General features: G+C 54.1%; 2 protein-coding genes across 13 annotated transcripts in view; one reads left to right on the forward strand and one right to left on the reverse strand.

The window, feature by feature from the left end:
- The window catches only part of ATXN2 (ataxin 2), a 125682-nt gene extending 120406 nt beyond the window's left edge, over positions 1–5276 (forward strand). For 5 of the 6 annotated variants that reach the window (XM_066260558.1, XM_066260553.1, XM_066260554.1 and 2 more), the window contains 4 exons: positions 98–243; positions 1443–1670; positions 3893–4061; positions 4872–5276. In XM_066260558.1, the coding sequence (XP_066116655.1) occupies positions 98–243; positions 1443–1670; positions 3893–4061; positions 4872–4900 (572 nt within the window). In that variant the 3' untranslated portion in view covers positions 4901–5276. The remainder of the gene's footprint in view (positions 1–97; positions 244–1442; positions 1671–3892; positions 4062–4871) is intronic. The other variant, XM_066260557.1, reaches the window with a different exon arrangement.
- An 874-nt stretch (positions 5277–6150) lies between these two features.
- The window catches only part of SH2B3 (SH2B adaptor protein 3), a 38766-nt gene continuing 18920 nt past the window's right edge, over positions 6151–25996 (reverse strand). For 3 of the 7 annotated variants that reach the window (XM_066260578.1, XM_066260579.1, XM_066260580.1), the window contains 6 exons: positions 10470–10571; positions 10293–10384; positions 10121–10215; positions 9813–10027; positions 9532–9703; positions 6151–9421 (listed from right to left, as the gene is read on the reverse strand). In XM_066260578.1, coding sequence (XP_066116675.1) covers positions 9123–9421; positions 9532–9703; positions 9813–10027; positions 10121–10215; positions 10293–10384; positions 10470–10571 — 975 coding nt within the window. In that variant the 3' untranslated portion in view covers positions 6151–9122. The remainder of the gene's footprint in view (positions 9422–9531; positions 9704–9812; positions 10028–10120; positions 10216–10292; positions 10385–10469; positions 10572–25996) is intronic. The other 4 variants (XM_066260584.1, XM_066260583.1, XM_066260581.1 and 1 more) reach the window with 4 other exon arrangements.

Genomic DNA, 25996 nt, shown 5'->3' on the forward strand with positions numbered 1-25996 from the left:
CTTGAGCATCAGGAAAGCTCAGTTGAAGAGGCATTAGAAGAGCAGCTGTGATCATCACACCTGTCAATTGTACACACTGCTTTTCCTTTCACTTCAGTTTCCACCGGCTCCCTTGCTCAGCAGTATGCGCACCCGAACGCTACCCTGCATCCCCATACTCCACATCCGCAGCCCTCAGCCACGCCTACTGGGCAGCAGCAGAGTCAGCATGGTGGAAATCACCCTGCACCCAGTCCTGTCCAGGTGAGGAGAAACTCAAAGACTTTCACAGCATTGCTTCCTCTTCTGTGTACTGGGTGTTTCCTTTAGAGCCAGGGCAGGCGGCTGGGTACTATGTTATCAAAACACCTAGCAGCCCTGCCCTCCCACAGCCAGCAGCCTGCTCTGCAGACTGTGCCCCTGGAGCTGGTTTCAAGCCACATTAAGATACATAATAAGGGCCCTGGCCAGATAGCTCGGTTGGTTAGAGCATCATCCCGAAGCGCAGAAGTTGCCAGTTCAATCCCTGCTCGGGACATACAGGAACAGATTGATGTTCCTGTCTCTATCTCTAAAATCAATAAACATTAAAAAAAAAAATAGGCCCTGGCTGGTTGGCTCAGTGGTAGAGCATCGGCCTGGCGTGCGGGGGACCCGGGTTCGATTCCTGGCCAGGGCACATAGGAGAAGCGCCCATTTGCTTCTCCACCCCCCCCCTCCTTCCTCTCTGTCTCTCTCTTCCCCTCCCGCAGCCAAGGCTCCATTGGAGCAAAGATGACCCTGGCGCTGGGGATGGCTCCTTGGCCTCTGCCCCAGGCGCTAGAGTGGCTCTGGTCGCGGCAGAGCGACGCCCCGGAGGGGCAGAGCATCGCCCCCTGGTGGGCAGAGTGTAGCCCCCTGGTGGGCGTGCCGGGTGGATCCCGGTCGGGCGCATGCAGGAGTCTGTCTGACTGTCTCTCCCCGTTTCCAGCTTCAGAAAAATACAAAAAATAAATAAATAAATAAATAAAATTAAGAATGATTGGATAAATTCTGGAAACCTCAATATTGAAAAATCTTAATTTAATGTAGAGTAAGGAATTTGCTTAGACTTTTTTTTTTCTTTATATGATGAGGTATTTTTCTTTTCCCTGTTAACTTATTTAATCACGTTTTTTAACAGAAGTGATTAAGGATCTCTGACATCTGTCAGTTCCCTGGGGCAGTAATGTTTTGTTTTGTTTTTAATTTTTTTTTATTGATTTGAGAGAAACATCGATCTGTTGTTCCACTTATTTATGTGTTCCTTGGTCAATTCTTGTATGTGCCCTGATGGGGGTCAAACCTGTAGCCCTGATGTATCGGGATGCCACTCTAAGCAGCCGACCCACCCAGCCAGGGGCAGCCTGTTTCCACGTGCACGGCTCAGCTCTGTGTGTTGTTATTGAAGACGCAGTTCTCCTCCTTCTTCCCTGTGGCTGCAGCACCACCAGCACCAGGCCGCCCAGGCTCTCCATCTGGCCAGTCCGCAGCAGCAGTCAGCCATTTACCATGCAGGCCTGGCGCCCACCCCGCCCTCTATGACGCCCGCCTCCAGTACGCAGTCTCCACAGAATAGCTTCCCAGCAGCACAGCAGACCGTCTTTACCATTCATCCTTCTCACGTTCAGCCGGCGTACACCAACCCACCCCACATGGCCCACGTACCTCAGGTAAATCAGCTTTAGCCAACCTTCTGTGAAGACCAAATAGAATATGAAAGTTATCAGATAAGCAGCAAAGAGCCAGATGCTCTTCAAGCTAGGAAACCCTGTGTGTGATTTGCCTGTCTCCCTTTTCCTGCTCAAATACATGTGATCTGGCCCTAAATGGATGTTTGTGTGGTTTTGTAATGGGATCAGTGAAGTTGCTGATTGGTCAGTCCTTGAATGTCTCCCAGCTAAGGCCATATAAATATCTTTTACTCTGGAATGCAACCCAGTCCTTCTTTCCTTCCTGTGTCTGCTTTGCTATGTTGAAATAGCTTCATTGATAAATATATATGTATGTATACATATATATAATCTCTCCGTCTCTTTCTCTCTGTCTTTCTTACACACACACACACACACACACACACACGCAAACATATGTAAAGTATGGCAGGGAGGGTGGACCTTCACAAATTCTTAACTCTAACTACTCTGGGTCTGTCAGCTTGAATGTTAGTCACATAAATTGCAGAGAAATCTGTCCTCTTTGTTTTCTCTGGCTATCTATCTCTACATCCTATTTGACCATATGTTGTACTTCTTGAAAAGATGTGGCCTTGTACATTGGTGCAGTGTGCCTAGAAGCTGAAAGCACCCAGGTGTTCGCGTTTTCCTTAGAGAGCAGCTTTGCATGTGCTTCGGAGCTCGCCTCCGGTGTGAGCTTCCAAAGGTTGGAAGATGTGTTTGCGTCTCAGGGGGTGCTGTCTGCATCAGATGCGGACGGAAGTCCAGGGCGGTCCGGGGCTGAGTTGGAGTGTCTTCATGAGGAGGAGCCGCACTGAAGTTGGGCTCTCACAGTGTCTGAGTCCCGCCCTGGAGCTGTGAAGGGCGAACTGGCTTTATTTGAGGTCTCTTTCTACTGTTTTCATGACAGCACATAGGCAGGTCTAAGCTAGACTGCCTCACTGCACTAGCTTGTCAGTGCAGTGCATGAAAGTGCACGGTTCATGTCAGACCGTTTGCCACTGAGGCTGTGGTGCGGTAGGAGCTGGAGATGTGACTCAGAGCTAACTCTCAGGTGACCTTGTCATAGAGTCCCACAGCTCTGGGAAGTGTGGCATCCTCCCCGCACACGCGTAGGTGCTATAGTGTGGCGCACTGCTGTGAGTGATTGCTCTGGATGGTGGGGAGGGGAGCTGGTGTGGTCAGGTGTGGGCCAGCATGGTGTGGCTCGGTCAGGAGCTTCATGAGAGCTGGGACCCTGTAAGTGTCTAGCAGAGGCTGGTGGCAAAGTAGGTAGGTGAATTTACCTGGAGCTTGGGGTTCCTAAAACCTCACTTTTGTGTTTTTGTGCTGAAAGAGCAAAATGGATTAACACAGGGAAGCCCAGATATGCCATGGATCCATTTGAATATATCAGATAGTAAAAGAAGCATTTCATTCAAGGCTTATCATGGTCTAGAATTGTGCACAGTGCGGGAGGTAGAAAAATGGCTCTTCCTGCCCTGCCATGTCCTTGTGGAGCTGGGATCTGCCTGCTTGGTACAGGACATGGGGCTGGCCTGGATTGGTTCTTATTACTCCTCCCATCTCACTGGAGCTGTTCACTGCATCTGCCGCCTCCTGCTGTTGCGGCTCCATCAGTGTGTCCTCCAGCAGGGTAGCGAGGGCCCGAGTCTTGCTGAGGTGCTCGCTGAGGCACGTGATGAGCTTCGGGCGCGTGGGGTGGGGCGGGGCGGAGGGGGGCAGACAGGAGAGGACTTGGGGAAAACAGTTGGACACTCCCTGCTAATGTAATGATCTGCTTTCCTATTTGAAAGGAATGTCATCTTTAAAACCACTTTAGGCCCCACTTGGCAGCGAGATTCTGAAGCGTGGTTGCATCTTGCCTGTGAAGTTGAGCACAAGGCCCTTGGCTCGGGGGATGGATCTTTGTAAAGACCTTGCCCCATACTTAGAGTCCAGGGGTCAGGAATGGTGAAGCTTGGACGTTGCAGCCCCGATCTTACCCAGACTCACTGGGTGCCTGCTCCCTCAGCCTTGCAGGGATCTGTCTGCTAAGGGGGAAGCATGTTTGTAGGTCAACTGACGTTCCACTAGCGAGTGTCCCCAGAGAAAAGGACGGACCCTGAGGGCCCGCTGTTGCCCTTTCCCAAGAGCCCCAGCCCTGTGACAGGAGCACGTTGACATGTTGTGTAAGCTGGAGATGTTGCCTGTATGCGTAAAAGAGCTCTCTGTTTCAGGCTCATGTACAGTCAGGAATGGTTCCTTCTCATCCAACTGCCCATGCGCCAATGATGCTAATGACGACACAGCCACCCGGCGGTCCCCAGGCCGCCCTCGCTCAAAGTGCACTACAGCCCATTCCAGTCTCGACAACAGCGCATTTCCCCTATATGACGCACCCTTCAGGTGAGGCGTGTGTGTGCAGGGGCCGCCGGGCACCCCAAAGCATTCTGCTGGCACAGGTCGAATGGCAGGCAGGGCCAGCGCTTCAGCCCGCATTTGAGAACTAGCAACACCCGTCAGTGTGCACAGTAGGGACCATGACGGTCAGTCAGCGCCAGGGCCCGGCTCCCGTAGCCGGTCTGTGTGTGTTCTGATGGTGCAGGCTTTGGCTTGATGGCAAGCAGCGGCAGCACTCTGGAGCTGACGCATGCTTAGGACTCAGTTGGCCTTCCTTGTTCATGACAGGCTGGGCAGGGCAGTGTTTCCTTCCTGAGCCCCACAATCTGACATGGGGGGTCCCATGGTGGCCGAGTTTGATGGTAGCTCTGGAGAAGACTCCTGGCAAGAAAGCGCTGTGTGTGGATTGGTTTGGGTGTAGTGCGAGCTGCAGCCTGTGCCCTGACAGGGAGAGAAGGCCCGTGATTGCGCTCTGCCGCTCGGTGGCTGCCATGGTGAGAGTTCAGGCTGGCCCGTGCCTCTGAAAGCAGTCTTGGTCTTGGCTAAGACTTGGGGAGGGGGCATGTCAAGGCCTGTTTCCCTACCCCATGAACAAGTCTTCTGGGAGTTTTATCTGAAGTGGTTTATGTCTTACTGGTTTGTTTCTACCCACCCCTCCCCCTGCCCCTTTTGGTACAGACGGGAGGGGACAGTGAAGTAAATTTTGAGTCGTGTTCAGCTAGCACGAGAGTAGTGTACAGTCGTGTGCTGCAGACACTAGGCTAGCATGCAGTGTTGCCAGTTTCCTGTTTAAATATTCACTTTTCTTTTTTACAGTACAAGCCCACCACCAACAGCAGTTGTAAGGCTGCCCTGGAGGAACCGAAAGGCCAAATCCCCTCCTCCCTTCTACTGCTTCTACCAGCTGGAAGCACAGAAAACTAGAATTTCATTTATTTTGTTTTTAAAAAATATATGTTGATTTCTTGTAACATCCGATAGAAATGCTAACAGTTCACTTGCAGTGGAAGATATCTGGACTGAGTAGAGGCATTTAGGAACTTGGGGGCTGTTCCATAATTCCACTCGCTGTTTCAGAGTCCTGCAAGTACCCCAGCTCTGCTTGCTGAAACTGGAAGTTATTTATTTTTTAATGACCCTCGAAAGTCATGAACACATCAGCTAGCAAAAGTAACAAGAGTGATTCTTGCTGCTATTACTGCTAAAAAAAAAGAAAGAAAATCAAGACTTGGAACACCCTTTTACTAAACTTGACAAAGGTTCAGTAAATTCTTACCGTCAAACTGACGGATTATTATTTATAAATCAAGTTTGATGAAGTGATCACTGTCTACAGTGGTTCAACTTTTAAGTTAAGGGAAAAACTTACTTTGTAGATAATATAAAATAAAAACTTTAAAAAAAATTAAAAAATAAAAAAAGTTTTAAAAACTGATATCCAGTTAGTGTGTGTTTGTATAAGCTACTAGTTAATATCAAGACAGGAGGGCTAAGTGTGCTTAATATCCTGTAAAGTTAGTTGTCAAATGACTTTTCTTCTTCACCTTTAGTTCTGGTTCAAGGTATCTCTAGAAAAAGACAAGACCAAGATATTCTCTTTGGTGGATAGAGGTCTGGTTCCGAAGGAGGAAGGCTGGCCAGAGTTGGGCAGTGCTGAAATTCCACATCCTCAGCCTGACACTGCTTCTGTAAGCTTCCTTTTTCATATCTCCTGAACCCAAATGAGTGTTGTTAGTCAGTTGTCCTGATTCAGGCATTTGTCTATTTTACCAGTAGGGGGCAGGAGATACGTTGTTTAAAAGCTATGATAAAGCTACACCTGAAACTAATGGAATATTGCACATCAACTGTTGTTGAAAAATACTTTTTAAAAAATAAGATGGGGTGGAAGAAAACTGATAAACCAGAGGGCAGAAAAGATGCAATGATCTACAAAACCACTCATGGCTACAGAGAGACTCGTAGAGCATCTGTTAATGTCCCCAGTTTGTGGGAGAAGGACACAGGGAAAAGCAAGCCTTTGTGTGGGCGTGGGTTTCACAGAGCCCATGGACGCAATAGAGAGTCTTTAACTAGTGTTGGCCATAAATCAACATTCTGAAAACTTTTTTTTAATTCACATGTAGCAGTTTGTACATTATAGCAAAATTTGCATTATTCAAGAATAAGTTACTTGTACAGTACATAAACAATACATAAAAATTTGCGGAATACCTTCTGCCTATAAAGATACAAGCTGAGTCCATTTTCTGTGTTGTTACAATGTGCTGCTTATTCCAAACACTGGATGTCAGATGTGTCCTTGTTAAGAGGCAGTGGATAGTATACTCTAGTTCCTCTAGCCTGTGGGAGATGTTAGAGCTCACATGACATTTGCGATGGAGACTTAGCCCTGAATAAAAGCATGAAGAAATCTCAGGCAACCCTTAAGGAAGGGAAGAGTTCAAGGCCTTAATTTTAGGTTACGAAACTGTATACAAAAATAGTGTTCTCTGATCAAAGATTTTAATGATTGCTATTCCTTTTTCCTACACGGTCCAGAAGTGATCAAAGGCAGAAGATTTATACCAGATAAAGCCATATGGATTGCTGGTCTAAAATGCAAGGCAGGTTAGTTGACTTAATTCTTTGGTGCTGGTGACTGTTAGTTTGTAAAAGTTCGCTAAAGTCAGATTAAGGAAGTGATGGTGCTAGGAACAGTCAGCTATCCTTGTCATCTGTAATTAGAGATAACTGAAGAGATCGTGGTGCTTACTGTCCCTTTGGCACTCACAGCCTGGGCTCTTGAGGCTGCTGGTGTGGCCTCTTGCTGCCAACAGAAGTCACATCAGGACTGGAAGGAAGGTGCTCCCATGCTGTGGGCAGGCTGCAGCCAGCATCAAGCCCAGGGACCCACTGCTCCCTCCCCTCCAGCTTGACCTACTCTAGCAGAAGGGCAAGGCAATGGCTTAGTGTCACTTCTTCCTAGGCCAGGACAGGGCTTTCTGTTGGAACGTATTTGAGCTGTCCTGGCAACTCAGTCACGTTTAGAAAGGAAATGTTTTTCCAGAACATTTCGTGCTAAAGCAGCCTGGAGGTTGGTGACTTCCAATTCTCTGTCAGAGTCTGAGCTTGTACTTTTGTAGCCATTGGGTCAGAGCTGCTAGTTGCTGTGTCTGGCATACCTCTTGGCACTACCTGAACTGCTAAGAAGTGAGTGTCCCTGGCTTGAAGCCGTCACAGCCCAGATATAGAGGGAGGGGATTTGCTTGGTTCATTGTCTGTTTGACCCCTTTCTGTACCAATGACTTATCAGCATTGACGTTTCAGGGATGAACTATCTTTTTTAAAAGAGAAATTCAAAATAGTGCTTGCTCCCCTGGTTCCCACTTTGCTTAGCACTCATTCCTTATGGAAACCCGCTTGGTGTGTAGAAAATGTATCCTTAGAAATGGATTAAAAATCTGGATCAGGGTCAGAGCTGCTTTACAACCTGTGAAAATACCTAGAAGTGTTGGTTTTAAAGTAAAAGTGAAGAGGTGGCTACTTACCAAAAAGACCCCAGAAAATTCCAGAAGCAAAGTCTGAACTCTGACCTCATAGAGGACGGAGAATGGCTGCAGGGAGCAGACAGAATCTTCGCCCCAGATAAAGCAAGTCAGTAATTTTAGGCCCGAGTTTAATTTTAGCCTCTAATTGATCTGTATCTATAACACGTTAAAACTAAGCTCCCAGGTCCCTAGAAGCCGCCTCAGGGAGCCTGGCTGTACTGAAGGGCTCTGTGGCCCGGGAGCAGGTGACTTCACGCTGTCACCGCCCCCTCGTTACTGAGCCTCCTCTGGGAGCAGCTAGCTTCCTTTCCCCCACCCACCCCCGTGGGCGGTGTCACGTGAGAAGGCAGGTAGATGGAGAGGGACTACAGGACACGCAGGATGCTGCTGCTATGTGCGTGCGCAGTATCCATCAGCTGCGGCAGGGACCAGCTGGAGCAGAGTGCGAGTGTGGGAGGGTAAAGGAGCTCCTCCTTAGCTGTGGCCCCAGATTCCCTGCTTCCATTTTGGCTCAGGAATGAACCTAAAACCTTATGGGGTAATTTAATGAGCCATTAGCCGCTGGAGGCTCTGAGCCAGCCCTGTTGGTGAAAGGTCTATGAGAAAGGCCAGGAGCCCCACTTTCCTGCTCACTGATCCCTCCTGTGCAGCTCACCCGGTGCTGCTGGCAGGTCGTCCGGTTTCTATTCATAAGGCACGGGGTAGAACTGTGGCTTGCCACCCTCCTACTTCAGTGACAGCCTGAATTTCCCTGAAAGGGTGACATGCTTCACTTCTCTACATTGAAGGACAGTGGCTACTCAGCAGCAGGTGGCTGTCCTAAGGACACACTAGACAAGGTGGCCAGGCACTATGGCTGGGCCAGGAGCTGTTGGGCTGGGTTTGCATAGCCGTCTCGGACCTCAAAAATCGAGTGGGCATTACTTCAAACAGTGCAATGAAACGAACAACAGTTTAGTTTTGATACCTGAATCCTTGGAAAATTTTATCTGAGGTAAAATGTTTAAAATGATTTTGACCTTGAGCCTGTCCATGTGCCAGAGCTTTGTTGTAAGGCTGAGTGTCAGAGCAGGATAGGCGTGGTCACCGGTGGTAAGGGTACCGTGGCTGCCACGTGGACGGAAGCGACAAGGGGAAACCATCAGAATCCAGGACTGTTAGTGTTTTGGGCTTCCTGATGACCCCCTCCCCCCAGTAGAAAGTCTGTCATCAGCTGTGACAGTGTCAGTGAAAAAGAGAACAAGTCACTGCCAGTTCCGGCCCTTCCCCCGCCTAAGTGAGGGGTCAGTCCCAGGACCAGAGCAGAGGCGTCTGCAAACAAGAACTACAGCTGTAAACAATGAGGAGAAAGCAAGGTTCCAACTCGTAGGAGGCCCTTTAACAGGCCTAATAGAAGGATCACGTCCACACTGGAAGGGGCAGTTAACAGTGTCCCTTTTCTCTCTCTCTCTCTCTCTGAAAGGAAGGAGAGAAAGTTACATTCACAAAGTTCTGTCTGCCCGCGGGCTGCTCTGGAGTGGGGGGGGGGCCCTGCCCATCAGAGAGGAGTGTACTGATTGTCTATGGCCCGCAGGTGGCTCCGCGCCGAGGAGTCCAGCTCGTAGTCCATGTCCCGCGCCGACCGGCCAGCGGGCTCAGACTCCAGGCGCCGCAGGCTGCTGGCCAGTTCCTCAGGGGAAGGCACCAGGTGGAAGATCTGCTCTGGGGGTGAGGCCCGGCCTGGGAGGCCATCAGGGCCGAGCGCCCGCGCACAGCTGGCTGAGCTGAGGTGGGGCAGGCCCAGCTCCGAGTCCCAGCGCGACAGGGAGAAGGGGAACAGAACTGTGCTGGAGGACCCTGGGAGACAGACGACAGAGACCCCAGTCAGGGTTCACAGGGCAGGGATGTGTTGGAAGGAGGCAAGGTTTGCAGCAAGCTTCTCCCCTCCCTGGCCCCCTGGGGCACACCTGGTGGCTGGGAGACCACGACCACATAGCTGGACAGCCGGACGTCGCAGGCAGCACCGCACTCGAGGGGGATGGGCGAGCGCTGGAAGTGGCGGAGCATGTCCATGACCGAAGGGAAGTGCAGGTGCTGCACGCGGCACTGGCCGCGCTCGGTCAGTGACAGGCGCAGGTGCTACGGGGGCGGGGGGGGAGAGGCCGGCTCAGGCAGGGCGACAAGCCCTGCTTTGGGGGGGGGGGGGGACAGAGACGTGGGTGCCCGTGCCGGCCAGCGGGGCCCATACCTTGGCTATGCCCTGGAAGTTGAATGTGAGCACGTACTCCCCACGCCGCGTCTCGCTCTGCCGTACCAGGAAAACGCCGTGGGCATCAGGCCCCTGCAGCTGAACCAGCTGCGCTGCCTTCACTCGGGAGATGGGGCCGTGGAACCAGGGGTAGCAGGACAGAAAGTGGTCTGTTTTCTGACAGGCTGGGTCCAGCACACCTAAGGGAGAAGCGCCTGTGAGAGAAGATGGCAGTGGTGACCCCTGTGGGTGCTGTGCCTCCTGGGCTGCAGCTGGGCCCACACGCCTGGAGCACAGAGGCCACTCACCTTGGTTCAGGGAGTCTGTGCTTCCCCGTGGAGAGCTGGCTGTGCTGGGTTCGGGGGCGAGAATGTGCGTCTCGGGGTCTGCGCTTTCCTGGCTGCTGGAGAAGAGGCTGCGGTTAAGGGTGGGGGGCAGGGTGGAGTGACGCTGTACGGGAGGGGGTCTGGGGCGCCTCACCCTTGGCCTGTGCACTGCCGGAGCTCGGCCATCCAGGCACTCAGCTGCTGCTCGTCCCCCACCTCGAAGATGATGTCTGTCCGCTCCTTAACCTGGTGGAGGGAGGGCACGGCTGTGTGAGGTCCTTGTGGTTGGCGCTTACCCCAGTGGCTGGGGGTGGGCAGCTTCACCGCTCACCTTCAGCACAAAGGTGTAGAGGTTGTCGGGCATCTCGAGGCGTGTGCACCGCCGGACCTCCTGGATGCTGGAGCAGGCTGCTTGCAGTTTGGGCTTTGAACTCTAGGAGACCAAGGGGTGCTCAGGACTTGTCTCTGAGGGCCCTGTGTCCCCCCAGGCACTGTGGCTCACAAGAGCCCACAGAAGGTCCTCACCCTGTAGTCTCTGAAGCACCGTCCCCACACTGAGATCCCTAGAAATCTGTGGTTGAGAGCCAGCCCCCCCCCCCCCCTTTCACCTGGGCACGTGGACAATCCAGCACTGACAATCTGCTTTTCTTCCCACTGGTAGAGAAAGAGCTCCATGCAGCCCTGTTACATGAACTGCCTGACCCTGTCAAGCCACATCTCGCTCTGGTGCTGACCGCCAGGGGCCCCAAGTCTCTGTCATTCCTTTAGCTCCCTGCCAACTAGGGCTCTCCTACCTTGACAGCACCTCTAGGAAGCAGGTACTGTCACCATATCTTACAGAAGAAATGCAGATCGTGGAGGGGAAGCTATTTGCCTGAGAAGGGGAAGACCCAAGTTTTGAACCACTAGAACATTAGATTCCCAAACCTTACTAAGCTGTCTCGCCTCCAAGTCTCAGGTACAAGGAGGGGTGGATTTGGCTTGGGGAGGGGGGGCAGAGTAGTTTAGCCACAGGCTTTTGGGGCTTATGCCAGTGCTCCCAAAGAGGCCGTGCCTGGCACGCTGGCCCCCATTACAGCCAGCCAGCCAAACCCTCGCAAAACTGTGGGGTCTCCCATGATGTCCCCTACACACGATGGGAAATAATCCCCTAACCCTTTGCCAGCAAGCACCCTTTCCTGGCAGAGGCCTGTTCCCAGAGAGCAGGAGGCTCCAAGCCACCCTATAGCCCAGGAGCCAGAAGGGGGACAGCCCTTTGCTGCCTCCATCTCCTCAACTTTCTCTTGTGATAGAAGACTGGTAAGATCGTTTCTCCAGGGGTCGTGAGGTGACTGAGGCTGCTTCCTGCAGAGGCCAAAAAGATAAGAATGGTTGCGAGAGCAAAAGGAGTGGGGATTGGACAAATGAGGCCCAACAGGGCCCCCTGCCTCCAGCAGCTGCTTTTCCAAGGGCCAGGGGATAGCTGGGCACACCTGGGGATCAAGGCTGGGAGGCTGCAGTGAGGTAGGCTTTGGGGGATTCCGACCACTACTTTCTCTGCCCAGAAGGGCACATCCTGGCAGGGGCTGCCTTCCCCTGTGTGGTGTCAGAGCCAATCCCCTCAGCCGTATCCTTAACCGTGCCATGGACATGCAACAACCAGGCACTGCTGACAGAGCGATGTGACTGCTGGGCCCCTGCCTGACCCCCTCCCCACTGACAGAGGTCAGAGGGTGGCATGGCAAGAGAGGGCTGGTCAGGCTGTGGCTCTTTCCCTTCCAGGCTGAGCCCAGCAGGTCTCCTGGTCCTGCCCTGGTGCTGGGACCTGCCCAGTTATGCATCGTCTATATAACTTTACAGATGAGGGAACGAGCATGGAGGGGCTACACAACCAATAAGTCCCAGCCATGGCAGTGTGACACCCCCCATGTCTCCGCTTGGGGACGTGGGGAGCATGGCAGTCTCAGTACCTGCAGGGGTGCTGGCTGTGCCTGGGGAGTGGAGTCTCCTGCCCCTGGCAGCCCTCACAGCCGACCAGTCTCGGCCTGCTTCCTGTCAGCAGAATGGGCAAGGAGCGGAGGGGTTTCCTTCCTTCTCTAGCTGTGCAGTTGGCCCTGCCGGGCCCCCCGCCCTCCCGCTGGCTCCGGGCCTCAGGATCCCTGAGAGGAAGTAGGCCAGGCCAAGAGGGGAACAGGCTTAGTCTCCCTTTCAGTTCCGCCCCAGGCCTGGCCCAGTCCCAGCCCCAGTGAGTGCAGAGATTAAGCAGCAAAGCCACTGGTTTCCCTCTGAATGTGGGGCCCTCTGTGCCAGCTTCCTCCCCAGCTCCACCCCCGCAGCTGAGGAAGTGCTGACCTGGCGGCAGTGGTGAGAAGAGGATTCCCCCTCTGCGCCCTCGGGGCCCTGGCTGCACACCCCCTCCCCACCCACAGTGGGTGACTTCTGGCTGCCATCTGCCTGCAGGGTGAGCGAGACACAGGCTCTTCCCAGCAGCCCTGGGTGAGCTGGGGCCTGAGGAGTCAGTGGTCTGTCGGTAAGGGGCAGGGCCACCTGGGGCTGCCTTTCTGCTTGAGCACTGGGGTGGCACAGAGCTGTGATAGAGCAAAACTGAGCCCTGGGTCAGCAGCTCCGAGAACATTTGGTGATGTCAGGTCCCCCTTCTCCGTGTCCTGGTTCCCCTGCCTTGCAAGCAGCTGCTCTCTGGACTCAGCTAAGAGCTGCACTGCTTAAGTGACCAAAACGGCCCAGCCACTCCAGGAACTTGGGGTGCAAGCTGTAGAATCCCCCCACAGCCTGCAGCAGCCATTCCTGGGGAGCAATCTTCTCAGCTCCTAACATCCAAAAAGTGGGCTGCTTTCTCACGGCCACTGTGACTCCAGTGGGAACAGCCCGTGTCGTCCTTCGCCAGGAAGCTCAGAGACCAAGCTGCAAACCAGCACTGCCAATCCTTCCGGTTGGACTACGTTTCCACAGCTTAGCTTATCTGGGCTTTATAACTCTGGTATCCCTCGGAGCTTTAGGGCTCAGGCCTGACCCTTGTGTAACCCTGGGTAAGTGGCTCAGCCCTCCAGCCTCACTTAGTTTTGTCATCTGTCAGGTAGAGTTGTTTAATATCCCCTCTCTTCACAGGTTGGTACGGTGGATGGCTGCGGCCTGCGGGTCACAACCTGGGTCACAACAGCATTAGAGTCCCATTGCTGCAGCCGTGGCCCAGGGCCGCCACCTGCTGCCTCACAGACTATAAGGTACTCCTTCCCACCTGCAGTGCAAGTCCCATGTGATACACTACACACCTAAGATAAAGGCAGAGCTAATGGAATGTAACTTCCTTTCAAATAAAACATATTCCACTGTGACTGTGTAGACAATACAATGAACTACCCGGGGGCATCTAAACTTGTTTTGAAAAGGTTAAGAACATGAAGGAGCCAGAGGGCAGGTGAGCCCCATAAGGTCAGTCTGGTCAGCGGACATTGAAACTGGGCAGAAACTTTCATGCAGCTCTACTGGAGACGAGCAAGTTCTGGCTCTAGGTTTGTCAACTCATACTTCTGAAGGACAGCACATACAGCTCTGGCCCTCCCACGGCTCCCTGTACCCTCATGGGGGTGGGGGGCCCTCAGGCCTGTTGGGGGGGGGGGAGTGACTGGAACAGTTAGGTGCCTTCCCCAGTAGCTGTCCCACAACTGGCTGCTGCTCCCTGTGTGCTGAAGGGCCTGGATGGCCCTTCCAGAGACTTCCAGGGAACTGGGCTACACCCTGCTCGGCCATGTCCTCGCAACTGCCTCAAGCAGGGCCCTGCCCTCACTGAGCTCCAGGCACAGGCTCTCCAGCAGCGGGACCCTGCCCACTGAGGACACTGGGTGCCCAGTGGAAAGGGGACAGGGTGGGACAGCAGGGGAGCTAGCGAAGGCCACCCTGGCTCCACCACACGCAGGCTGCGCCTCCAGGCCTGCGCTGGCCAAGGCCCTGTGGTGGGGAAGCATGGGGCACCCATGTCCCATGGGTCCAGAAGTTCCCACAGGTCTGGGGGCCTGGGCAGTCGGTCTGGCTCATCTGAGGTGGAATGGAGAAGGGGGGCTCACGCTGGAGCCCTTGGCAGAGGCAGGCTTGTCCGAGGGATGGGGCACAGAAAGCCCCGTGGTGCGGGCAGGCCAGACCTGACATTGGCCCTTCCGTCCACTGCCACCTGCCTGGCCACTGAAAGGCTTTATCTGAGCAAGAGGCTCACGGGAGAGGACCCACCACCTGGAGTCCTGCAGGCCACACCAGTCCCCGGAGCCGTCTCTCCAGGGCTCTTGGATCCCCATCCACACTGCACAACAGTGGGCAGGATGTAGGGCAGCGTATGGCTGGAGGTCTGGGCTTAGGCCACACGGTCAGCCAGGGCGACCATGCCCTTGAGCTGGCATCCTGGCGCCTAGTTTTGGAGGTGCACAGGTGAGCCCTCGCTCTACCACTCACTACCTATGGCACCTCGTGCATCACACAACTGCAGCTTCAGTGGACAGCGGACAGTAAGCAGACCCTGACGGCACCGGTGCGTAGGGGAGAGTGGGAGGTTTCAGGCCTGAGGGCCTGGAAACTTCAAGGCTCAGCACACTGCAGGTCCTTGTCATGGACAGCTCGGCGCCCCCAGCCCAGCACCCAGAATGGAGGCTGCCTGGATGATGCATGGTGAACAAACAGGTGAGACATCATTATGGAAAGTGTTTAGTCAAGTCCTACTGATTGGTGTCAAAACAACCTTTTTTTAAAAACCTACACAGGAAAATATGCCGTCTTATTCCAAAAGGATATGAGTTGGGTGACAGGGATACTCAGAGAATCCCACTTGCCACAGTTTGAGCTCCCTGGCAGCCAGTGCACAGGACTGTCCACGAGGCGCTGAGGTGCTGGGGCAGAGTAGCCCCGCACTGGCCATCCACTGTCCTGCTCAGAGCCTTGGGGCCTGCACAACTGCCGCCCAGCTGCCTCCCCATCCTGGGGTTTGGGAAGTAGTCCTGGCCTGAGTCCCAACTCTGCCTCGTCCTTCATGGACAGGCAGCTCACCTCTGCCAGCCCAAATCTCCACCTTCGTGAGGTGGAATACCACCACCACCCTGCCGAGAAGTGAGCTCACAGAAAAGAGCGTCCTATCAAGGAATGGAGGCGCTAGGACCAAGGAAGCAGGAAGGTCATTGTTCCAGAGTAAAAGACAATCCTTCATACCAGGGGTCCCCAAACTTTTTACACAGGGGGCCAGTCACTGTCCCTCAGACCGTTGGAGGGCCGGACTATAAAAAAAACTGAACAAATCCCTATGCACACTGTACATATCTTATTTTAAAGTAAAAAAACAAAACGGGAACAAATACAATATTAAAAATAAAGAACAAGTAAATTTAAATCAACAAACTGACCAGTATTTCAATGGGAACTATGCTCCTCTCACTGACCACCAATGAAAGAGGTGCCCCTTCTGGAAGTGCGGCGGGGGCTGGATAAATGGCCTCAGGGGGCCCCATGTGGCCCACAGGCGTAGTTTGGGGACCCCCGCTTCATACTAAGTGTAGGGATATTCTGGTGAGAACCCTCACCCTGCTCTATGCCATCTGTCTGTCTGAAGACCAAGTATTGGGGAGGCTCCTATGACCAACAGCCCTTGAGGCTGGTGTTTTATTTCCACTTCACAAATGAGACAAAACTAAGAAAACGTCCATGGGACAGCACAGAGAACACATCACAACCAACTGGCCTGGGTTCTCTGGAAGTGAGCCCGTTAACCTGGGCTCCAGGTAGATTGAAACCCCCTGGCATCTGAGGGGACTGCTGGGCAGGGAGACCACCCCCTTAAACCCCTCCTCCCCCAGACACCAGGGAACCACAGGAGACCTGAAGGAGGGAGGGCAAGGTCCATCCCATGGAGGCAGAACGGTGGATGCTGGGGGCAGAGGGGGTACTCACAGGGACCCCTATAATAGGGTGAGAAGTCAGAGTGACATCCTCAACTCCCTAAGATGGGCAGAATTGAAACTGAGCTGCCATGCTAAGACCTACTCCCAGATATATCCAGTTCCAGCTACTTTCCACCTCCCACCCTGCTCAAAACTCACTTGTGGGCTCCACTGCACTAAGTGAGGAAGTCCAAGACCTCACTGTGGCCCATAGGAGCCTGCACAATCTAGTCCTTATTAGCGCCTCCACCTCAACCACTCACTCTCCCTCTTACTCTGCTCCAGTCACACCGGCCTCCAATGTTAAATATACCAAGCACACTCTACCTCAGGGCCTCTGCACCTGCTGTTCCCACTGTGACAGGCAGTTCCCCACACACATCTGCACAAATCTGGCTTTTCTCAGATTCAGGTCTTGGCTAAAGTGTCACCTGCTCAGGAAGGCCTTCACTGACCACAGTGTCTAAATACACTCAGTCACCACCACACAGCCCTTCAGCTCCTTCACTGCATTTATCAGCCTGTGAAAGAGGCTCTGTGGGGGCCTTGTCTTGTTCACGTGGCGCCCACAGCCCCTAGCACAGTGCCTGGTAGCTTGTACGTGGCTCAATTTTATTCCCACAACCAATACCTGTCACTGGAGTGCTGGGGATCTGGGACACAGGTATGGTCCCACTGCAGGCATCCAACCCCAGTGAGGGCTAAGGAGGAGCAGTCAGGGTGAAGATGGAGGACATGCCCCCCCCCCCCCCCGGTCTCCAGCTGACCAGGGGAGAAGGCCGGCTGAGAGAGGGCCCTTAACATCCCACACAAGCATGGTTACCAACCAACCCTATGTTACAGATGGAGAATTGGAAGCCCTGAGAGGCAAAACCGCTTGTCCCAGCCACAGAGGGGAGAGCTGGGGCTCAGACCCGCATCCATCGAGGCCCAGGGCCCATGGTTTCCCACTGCAGGTTTTGGTGAAGAAAACCTCCCCTCGTCCAGGGAGCCTTCTCTGGTCGCATCGTGGTTAGTGCGATTCCTGTGGCCTCTCCCTCGGCTTGGGGCTTATCAGGCCTGGCCATAATTTCCTGATGATGCAGCTGCCCCCACCATCTGAGTGGGAGTTCTTCTGGGGGTGGGGACAGGGCACCAGGCCTTTTTCCCAGCAGGGCCCCAGCACCAGGTCTGGTCCAGAGGAGGGCCTTAGGGTTTGTCAGTAGCAGGGTGGCTGCTTGGGGCCCCAGCCCTCCAGGGCTGGTAGACGTGGGGCGTGGTGAGTTATCTCACCCCTTGTTCCCAGGCTCCTCTGGGGGCAAACTGAAGCCAGGGAGCCAGTTCCAGGGACTGAACAGATGTTGGAACTAGCAGCCACAGGTCCCTTCCCTCGTCTGCCCCTAGCCAGGGCCACAGGCCCCTCAAATGCTGCCTCGCCACTTTCTCTGCATGACCTTGAGCAAATCACTTCACTCCTCTGCGCTTGTTTCCTGAGTGTAAAATTGAGGCTATAACAGGGTGCACAGTCTGTGAGTAGACTGGCCTGCTGCCTAAGTGCCCAGGGGTCTCCCTGATGGCCCCAGGCTCAGTGGGCCAGCTCTCTCCCCTGGTCTGCCCTCTGTCGCCACAGAGGCGCAGGAAAGTAGTTTCCAGAAAAGCCACATGGATCGAGTCAGCTTCCCGTTTCTTGGCAAATGAGAGCCCCCCACCCCCACCCCGCCAAGTTCCAGAAACAGAGAGCTCCCCAGAGCTGGAGGAAAATATAACCACCCTTCTCACGGGCAGGTCCCCCTCGTCTCACGGCCCTTCTCTAGGTAGGTGGGGCTTAGTTCACGCCAAGAGACCAAGTGTGGGGCCCTCGGGACCCTCACACTCCTGGACCCTCTGAGGCTCCAGGGAAGTTGGGGTGGTGGTAATTAGCCAGAGCTGCTGGGACAGATGGGCTGGGGGGCTATTTAAAGCCCTACCTGTAGGGAGTGCCCCCTCAGGCCCAAAAGGTCCCCCCACGTCAGACAGACTCACAGTGACAGAGACACAAAGCCCCTCTTAGATGCTAGAGCTTCCTTACCCATGGGACAAACACCCAGAGACAAAGACCCCCATACAGGGAGACACCACCCCCCCCAACCACACACAGAACCACTCTAGGGTCTCACAGCCACCCGCCACCCCCAAGATGTGGGTGGCGCCCAAGGGTGGAGGGGCCAGCCGGGAGGGCCACCTGCCCACGGGGCCGCACCCAGCATGGGGGTGCCTGTGGACTGAGGGGCCACCCCTGGAAGTCCTCACCCGCTGGCACCTTCACCGGCTCCTCCCATCAGCCCCTCAGGGATGGAGTCCAGGCTGGTCTGGGCCCTCCTGGGGTGGGCGTCCCAGAAGGGGGCCTGGTGGGGCAGGAATGGAGGGAGTAAGCCCCCCACTGAGCAGGCCATGTGTGGAGGGCTCAGCTCTCTCCCCTTCGCACCTGTGCTTACGCTGTGCCCTCCACACGGGCCTGTTCCTGCCACGCCTCTGGCTTGCAGGGTGACGAACTAGAATAGATGACTGCCCAGACTCGTGCTGAGTTGCTATGAAAAGTGAGCTGTTGGGCTGCCCAGCGACCAGCCTCGATGACCCCACAGTCCCAGCAGCCGGGCCCACTCCCATGGGCACAGAGGCCTCCTTGGAAGGGCCCAACCAGACCCCATCCCTGCTGCCCACTGCAAAGCAGCTGCCACCAGCCCTCACCTCAAGTGGCCACACCCTGCTCCCAGCATCCCTACCTGCCTCCCACCCTGTCCCCATGTGGCCAGAGACCAAGGCCCATGGGCCCTGTCCCCATCCACATCTTCACCTAGGCTATACCTTCCTCTCCTGGTGCCACTCGTGCCCCCCACAGCCCCAGGGACACTCCAGGCCAGCCCCTCCAAACAGAAGGGGAAGCCATGGCTCAGAGGTCATGCCATGTGTTCAGGTCCCTGAGCAGGGAGGGGACACACCCAGCATCAAACCTGGCACTACCCTGCACCCCGAGGCCTTCCTGTGGGCTTTGTGGACCCCACACTCCAGGAAAACAGATGGGCCGTTGGAGTCTGTGGGTGATCACAGTGGGTGTCATAGGGCCAGCAATCTCAGAGCTGATCAGCCCCCCTGGGACCTGACTGGGGTGCCCACCTCCCAGCCCTGCTGTGAAACCAGACTGAACTGGGGAAGCCCTTCACCCCAGCACGCAGCCTGGCTGGGCCCAGCGTCCGCTCCACACCTGCAGAGGGTGGAAAAAGTTGTGGTTAAAACACAACAAATAACCTCCATCACTGGCCTGGGTGGGGGCAGGGGCGCATGGGACGGGAGGAGGGCTCGTCACCACCAAGATCCCCAAACGCCCTGGATGGCGGCTGCCGCCTGCCTTCGAAGAATGATGATTCAGAAGAAGAGGTGACAGCGCGGGCCTCGGGCATGAGGGGCTCGGGCTGCGCTGAGGGAACCGGGGCGGGTGAGTCAGAGCCTGGTGCTGCCAGGCCATGGCTGCAGCCACCGCCCCAACACTCCCTACTCCCCACGCTCGCCTGCGGGCCTGTCACTACCATCCTCAGCCTGCATTCAGTGAGCGCTTAATATGGGGTGTTGTACCTCCACACAGCCTGTCACTGACACACACACACACACAAACAGGAAATCACATTAGCCACAAAGAATAAAAGCCAGCTTCAGTAAATAATTAAAAGTGAAAAATAAAACCTAAGTCATTATCTGGTCCCAGGCCTTTCTAAGCAGAAAAAGAATGAGACGATAAAAAAAAAAAAAAAAAAAAAGAATGAGATGATAAAGGGAAAAAGATCACTCTATCTTACTGTCCAGACCTAAAAATCTCCATAATCTAAGAAACTCAGGATCAAAATTGAAAAGCCAAATGGCTAACTAGGGAGACCTCTGCAACGTGTGACAGAGACTAATGTCATGTAAGCACCTTGCCCACAAAAAAGAAAAAAGCAGACAGTGCAGGAGACGAGCACACAAAGCAAATGGCCTGCAAGTCACAAGAAACACATATGGCCCAGAGAAGAAAAACAGTCAAATCTGTAGGGACAGAAAGCGGATTAGCGGTTGCCAGGGGCGGGGGTTGGGGAGGGGAAGGGGACTGACTGCTCATAGGTGCAGGGCTCCTTTCTGGGGTGAGGGGGATGTTGTACACATTGAATATACCAACAACCCATGAACTGCACTTTCACATGGCAAATTTTTATGTTATGTGAATTATATCTCAGTTATATCTCATTGCACTTGTAATCAGAAAGGACAAGGAAAACCATTTTTCACCTAGGAGCTGGTAAAGGTTTTTAACATCATACCCAGTGTTGGCACCATGGTGATAAGATGAGTGGGTATAAGCTTTCTGGAAAGCTGTTTGAAAAGGAGATATCAAAAACATTAGAGATGGCTAGTAGTGAGCACACGGAAAGATGCTCAACAACATTAGCCATCAGGGAAATGCAAATCAAATCCACAAGATAACTTTTCATGCCTGACAGGTGGTGGCACAGTGGATAGAGCATCACCCTGAAATACTGAGATCCCAGTTTCAAAACCCTGAGGTCACCGGCTTGAGCGTGGGGTCGCTGGCTTGAGCGTGGGATCATCGACATGACCCCAAGGTCTCTGGCTTGAGCAAGGGGTCACTGACTCTGCTGAAGCCCCCTAGTAAAGGCACGTATGAAAGGCAATCAATGAACAACTCAAGTGATGCAACTATGAATTGATGCTTCTCATCTTTCTCCCTCATTAAAAAAAAAAAAAAGATACCTCTTCACATCTAATCATAAAGACTGACAATAACAAATGTCGGTGGGAAGCAGGAGAAATTGGGAGAAATTGGAATCCTCATACAGGAGTATAAAATGGTTCAGTGCTTTGAAAAACGGTTTGATTAGTTCTTCAAATATACTGCTCACAAAAATTAGGGGCTATTTTATAGCTTCATATCCATTTTGAAATATCCCCTAATTTTTGTGAGCAGTATATTAAACACAGAGTTAGCAGATAATCCAGCAACCCTACTCTGTAGATATAGACCCAGGGGAAACGAAAATACACGTCCAAACGGAAACACAGGCACTCCTCGCTAGACTGCGCATCACGGACGTTGTGTTTTCTTGCACACTCGAAGCAAGAAGACCCTCCTCTGGCAAAAACCAAAACAAAACTGTGACTCACCTGGTCTAGAAAGGAGCCCACAATATCCCCGAGCTCGGCCTGTGCACCAGTGTTCACGGCAGCACTACTCATAGTGGCCTGAAAGTGCAAACCGAGCATCTACCTGGAGATGGATGGATAGACAAAATGTGAACTTTGAAAACATTACACTAAGTCAAAGAAAGCAGTCACAGAAGATCACACATTGTCAATTCCATTTATGTGAAAAGAACAGAATGGGCAAATCCAGAAACAGTAGATTAGTGGTTGCCCGGGGGTGACTGCTAATGAGTATGGGGTTCTTTCTGAGATGGTGACAATTTTATTAAACTGGACCACAGTGAGAATTGCACAACTCTGCAAATGTACAAAAAACCATCATAAACTTTAAACAAGTTAACTCTATAGTATAAGTGACATCTCACTAAAGCTGAGAGAGAATGGGCTGCAAGTGTTCAGAGCGGCCTGGCCAGCACCCCGTTCTAGCAACCCTGCCTAAGAAAATAATCAGAGATGGGCACCAAGGTTTGTGTACAAGATGCTCATCAGCACAGTTATCCAGTTGAGCAAAAAAGTTAGAAGTGATTGAAATGAGAATCTGGATAGTAACAGATAAAGACATCATGGCCTAACTGCTGTGTGAATTTCTCTGCCACCAGTACTTTAAAAAAGACCTTCTTGACAAATATTTGAGAAAAAAGAAAGAGGGTAAAAACATGTAAGAAAAAAACAAACAAAAAACAAACAGGTAGACAAACATCAGTCCCACAAGGGCTGGGCTTTTGCCCCACAGCTCCCTGCATCTGCGAGGCCGGGCACACCATGGAGCCCAGCGGGTGGGGAAGTGACCGTGATTGGGGGGCGACTGGGGGCGAGCAAAGAGAAGAAGAAAAGGCTGCAAGGACAGCTGCCCACATGGAAAGGCTGCTTCTCTACAGGTGGCGGGTGGTGTTTCAGTTACTTTTCTTAATTTTATAAGCTTCCATGAGCTTTATCCATTGAAAAAACAATCACTAGATTACAGGAAGATTTGAGATGAGACAAAGCAGCCCCCACCCCTGCCCCCCACCCCACCAGCCATTCCCAATGGTTCCCTAGAGATGGTTCTCTCTCTGCCAGGGCTGGGGACTTCAAACACCCCCCCACCTAGGCGCAGTTGGGATTCAAGTCAGGCCTGGGGGTGGGTTCCCAGACAGCAGCCATGAGTGAGGGAGGACACAGGGCCCCCAAGTACGCAGCCAGCCACTGGCTCCAGAGCCTGAGGCCCATGGCCTGAGGAACACAGTGGCCTCCTCCTTGGCTTAGAGGGGACACAGGAAAAAGGGGTGTGGAGCCCCAAAAAGGAAGCTGAGGTGGCCCCTCCTGCCCTGGGAGAGGAAGCTCCCCCCCAACACCAGGGAGGGCTGGCCGCCCCGAACGCAGAGATCTCTTCTTGTGCAGTTTGGTTTCCTTTCCATTCACAAAGCAGTGGGTGGGGGATTTCCAGCAGCCACCCGGCTTGAGATCGTCAGCTGGCACCTGGGCCAGGCTGCTGTGAGGCCAGCCAGGTGGCTGCCCACTCCAGGGAGGTGGCCAGGGGCCCACCTCTGGATCTGGCCACTTCCTATGCAGGAAGCCCCTTCTTCCGCCTCTGAGGGTGGGGACATATCATGCCAGGCTCTCCCGGAGCCTGTTTTGACTCAGTCACCCAACAAGGCAAGTTCTGACATCCTATTTTTGCAGATTGGGAAACTGAGACTCAGAGAGGCTGAGGTATCAACCAAACCTCCTCCAGGCCGCCAGTCCACAGCCCAGAACCCCCAGTGATGGTCTTGTCCCAATACCCAGTCCCCAAAATGAAAACTGAAGACCAACTTCCAAGAAGCTGGTGGCAGCAGACAGGCCCCACGGGGCAGAAGAGGACGTGGCACAGCCCCAGAGGCACGTGGGGTGATAATAAATGATAATAAGTGAATATCACTCCCCGCCCTCCCCCTATTGGAAGAGGGCCCTTGCTAGTCTGTGGATTCATAGAATTTGGGCTGGAAGGAAACACGCTGATGATACCATCTGCCCGCGGTCTCAGCGTGGTCGGGGGTTTCTTCTAAGAGGCAAAGCAGTTTTCAAAACTGATCTTACATAGAACCCCAATAAGGGGCAGATGAGGCCGCTGTGTGTGTGGTCAGAGGCCCCAGTAAGGGGCAGACGGGGCCGCTGTGTGTGCGGTCAGAGGCCCCACTGGAGCCTGCCCACCAGCACCCCTTTCCTCTGCCCGCCGGTCCCGAGAGGCCCAGACTAAGCCCCTAGGTCACCCATTTCACAGCTCGGAGAGGCGCAGGGACCCACGTGAGTCACAAAATAGCCAGGCAGTGCAAGGACTGAATCTCACTGTCACCCGGAGAGCCTCTGCCCCTGGTCCTCCCGGGGAAGGGTGGGGCAGGGAGCCACTGGCCTACCAAGGTCCTGTCTCCCCTCTGGGACATCAGGACTCTGTCTACCCCAGAAGAGCCACCTGGCTGAAGGGGTGGGTGGGGGTTTCCCCGCCTGTTTGGGGGACAAAACACTAACCCCTGGCCTGGCAGGCCCACACAGGACTCCATTCTGGGCTCTGTCACCCCCCTACTTGTGGCCTTAGACAAATCTCTCTACTTTCCTGTGCCTCAGTTTCCTGATTTGTGCGATGGCCTCATCATTGTCCCTATCCTACAGGGTTTGTGGCCATCCCACAGATTTGTCAGATGCGGTGCCTGTCACATTAAAAACAACAAGAAAAAAAAAAAAGGTAACAAGAATGGTGACTTGGGCAGCGAAGCCCTGCTCGCCGACGCTGCACAGGCGGCTTCAGTCAGTCCCCGCAGTGCCCTCCCTGTGGGTGCCGCCATCCAACAGCCTTCAGAGAGCCCTGCGGCCTTCAGAGAGCGAGGGCAAAGCACTGCCCACTCCGAGGGCAGGGGCAGGGAGCCTGCGGGAGAGCCCACGCCGCCCCACCCGCCCACTTCCTGCCCAGCCTCCTCCTCCTCCTCCTCCTCCTCCTCCTCCTCCTCCTCTTTGCACTCCTGCCTCGAGGAAACCGCCAGGCCTCCGGTGGACGGACGTCCCTTTCTTTCTACTTCCTCTTTCCCACACTTGGGGACATGGCTCCAGGCTCAGGCCCACAGCCCGCATCACAGCAGCTTCTGCCTCAATTTCCTCACCTGTGGAGCAGGTGTGGTGACACTGCCCACCTGAAGGGTCACAGTGAGCATCAGCTGGGCCTCTGTGCTGCACGGTGCCCGGGGCGCAGGTGTCAGCGGACTCACCACCCAGGCTTCACAGGGACCCGCTGCCCACATGGCCTGGCCATACCCACATCTCCAGAACTGCCTGCTCCTGGGCAGACCCCGGGCACAGGCAGGGAGCGAAGGGGTCCCAAGGCCTGGCTTGCCTCTGGTTACAAACCCAGGCCCCTGGCTGAACTATGCGCTCTATGAGGCTAGGGCCAGGTGACCTCATTCCTAGCTGGCCAGGGGCCCCAGGAATGGCGCCTGGATACGGGGCCCAGGCTGCCCCTCGCTTGCCCAGGCAGCACCTAGTATACCCCCATTGTCCCCCACACAATCACACCCCGCAAACGGGCAGGCACTGTGACCATCCCATCTTACAGATGAGGAAAGCTGAGGCCCAGCAAAATCAAGTCATTTGTCCAAGGGTAACCAGCTCTGAAGGAGCCGAGCGGGAAGGTCTCTGGCCCTCACTGCCTGGCCAACTCTTGACTGCACCCAAGACCAGCCAGACCAGCCACTCCCACTCAGACCACTTCCCCTGGGGATGCAGGTGGGGGGCCCAAGGCCCCCTTGAGGTATCCCCCACCTTCCTCCTCTGCCTCTTCTCCGGACTGAGCAGCAAAGCCCAAAGGCAGGACACACTGGGTGAAGGGAACACTGGCCATCCCCCTGGGCCTCAGTGTCCCCATATGTAATATGGTGGCACTGGACAAAATGGCCACAGAGAGCCTCTTCTGGTCTGAGAACTCAAAACAGACGCCTTTACCCAGAGAGGGCCACTGGCTGACCGCCCCAGCCAGTGACAGCGAGTCCCGGAGACTGCGAGGCACCAGGTGCAGCCTCATGCTGGCCCAGTCCCACCTTGAGGGTTGAGTGACCCTGCTCAAGCCACCTACCCTCTCTCAATTCTCCATCTATGAGGTGGGGGTCATTGCGATGTTCCCTCCCAGGGCTGCTGTGAGGGTTCAAGGACTCTCAGTAAGCAAGGTGTCTGGGATGTACCAAGTGCCAAATCAAGGCTGGCAAAAAAGGCATTTTTCAACAGTGAGTAGAACCCCAGCATCACCCTCTGTACAGGTGAAAGAAACTGAGGCTCAGCTCCCAGAACCACAGGGCCGGCAAGACTCTGAGACCGTCTCAGCCCCTGGAGGCCTGGTCAGAGGGGACCTGTGGCCCAAAAGAGCAAAGGGCCAGCCAGTTACGCTCCATGAGAAAACAGACCCCCAGCTCCCGGGGAGCCTCTGCCCCACGGCCAGCCACCCTGGGCCCAGTGGCTGCTTCTGTCATCTCTCCCCTCTGCTGGGACCCCACGGCCTCCCTCTGCAGAGCTCGGGCTGGGCTCAGACCCACTCTCAGCAATGCTAGCCCCGCACTGCCAGGCCCACAGATTCCGTAAGAGGAACCAGGAGTCTGGATTCTTTTTTTTTTTTTTTTTTTTTTTTTTTTTTTTTTTACAGAGGCAGAGAGAGAGTCAGAGAGAGGGATAAATAGGGACAGACAGGAACAGAGAGAGATGAGAACATCAATCATCAGTTTTTCATTGCGACACCTTAGTT

Source organism: Saccopteryx bilineata, chromosome 2, assembly GCF_036850765.1.
Source record: "Saccopteryx bilineata isolate mSacBil1 chromosome 2, mSacBil1_pri_phased_curated, whole genome shotgun sequence".
NCBI lineage: Eukaryota > Metazoa > Chordata > Mammalia > Chiroptera > Emballonuridae > Saccopteryx > Saccopteryx bilineata.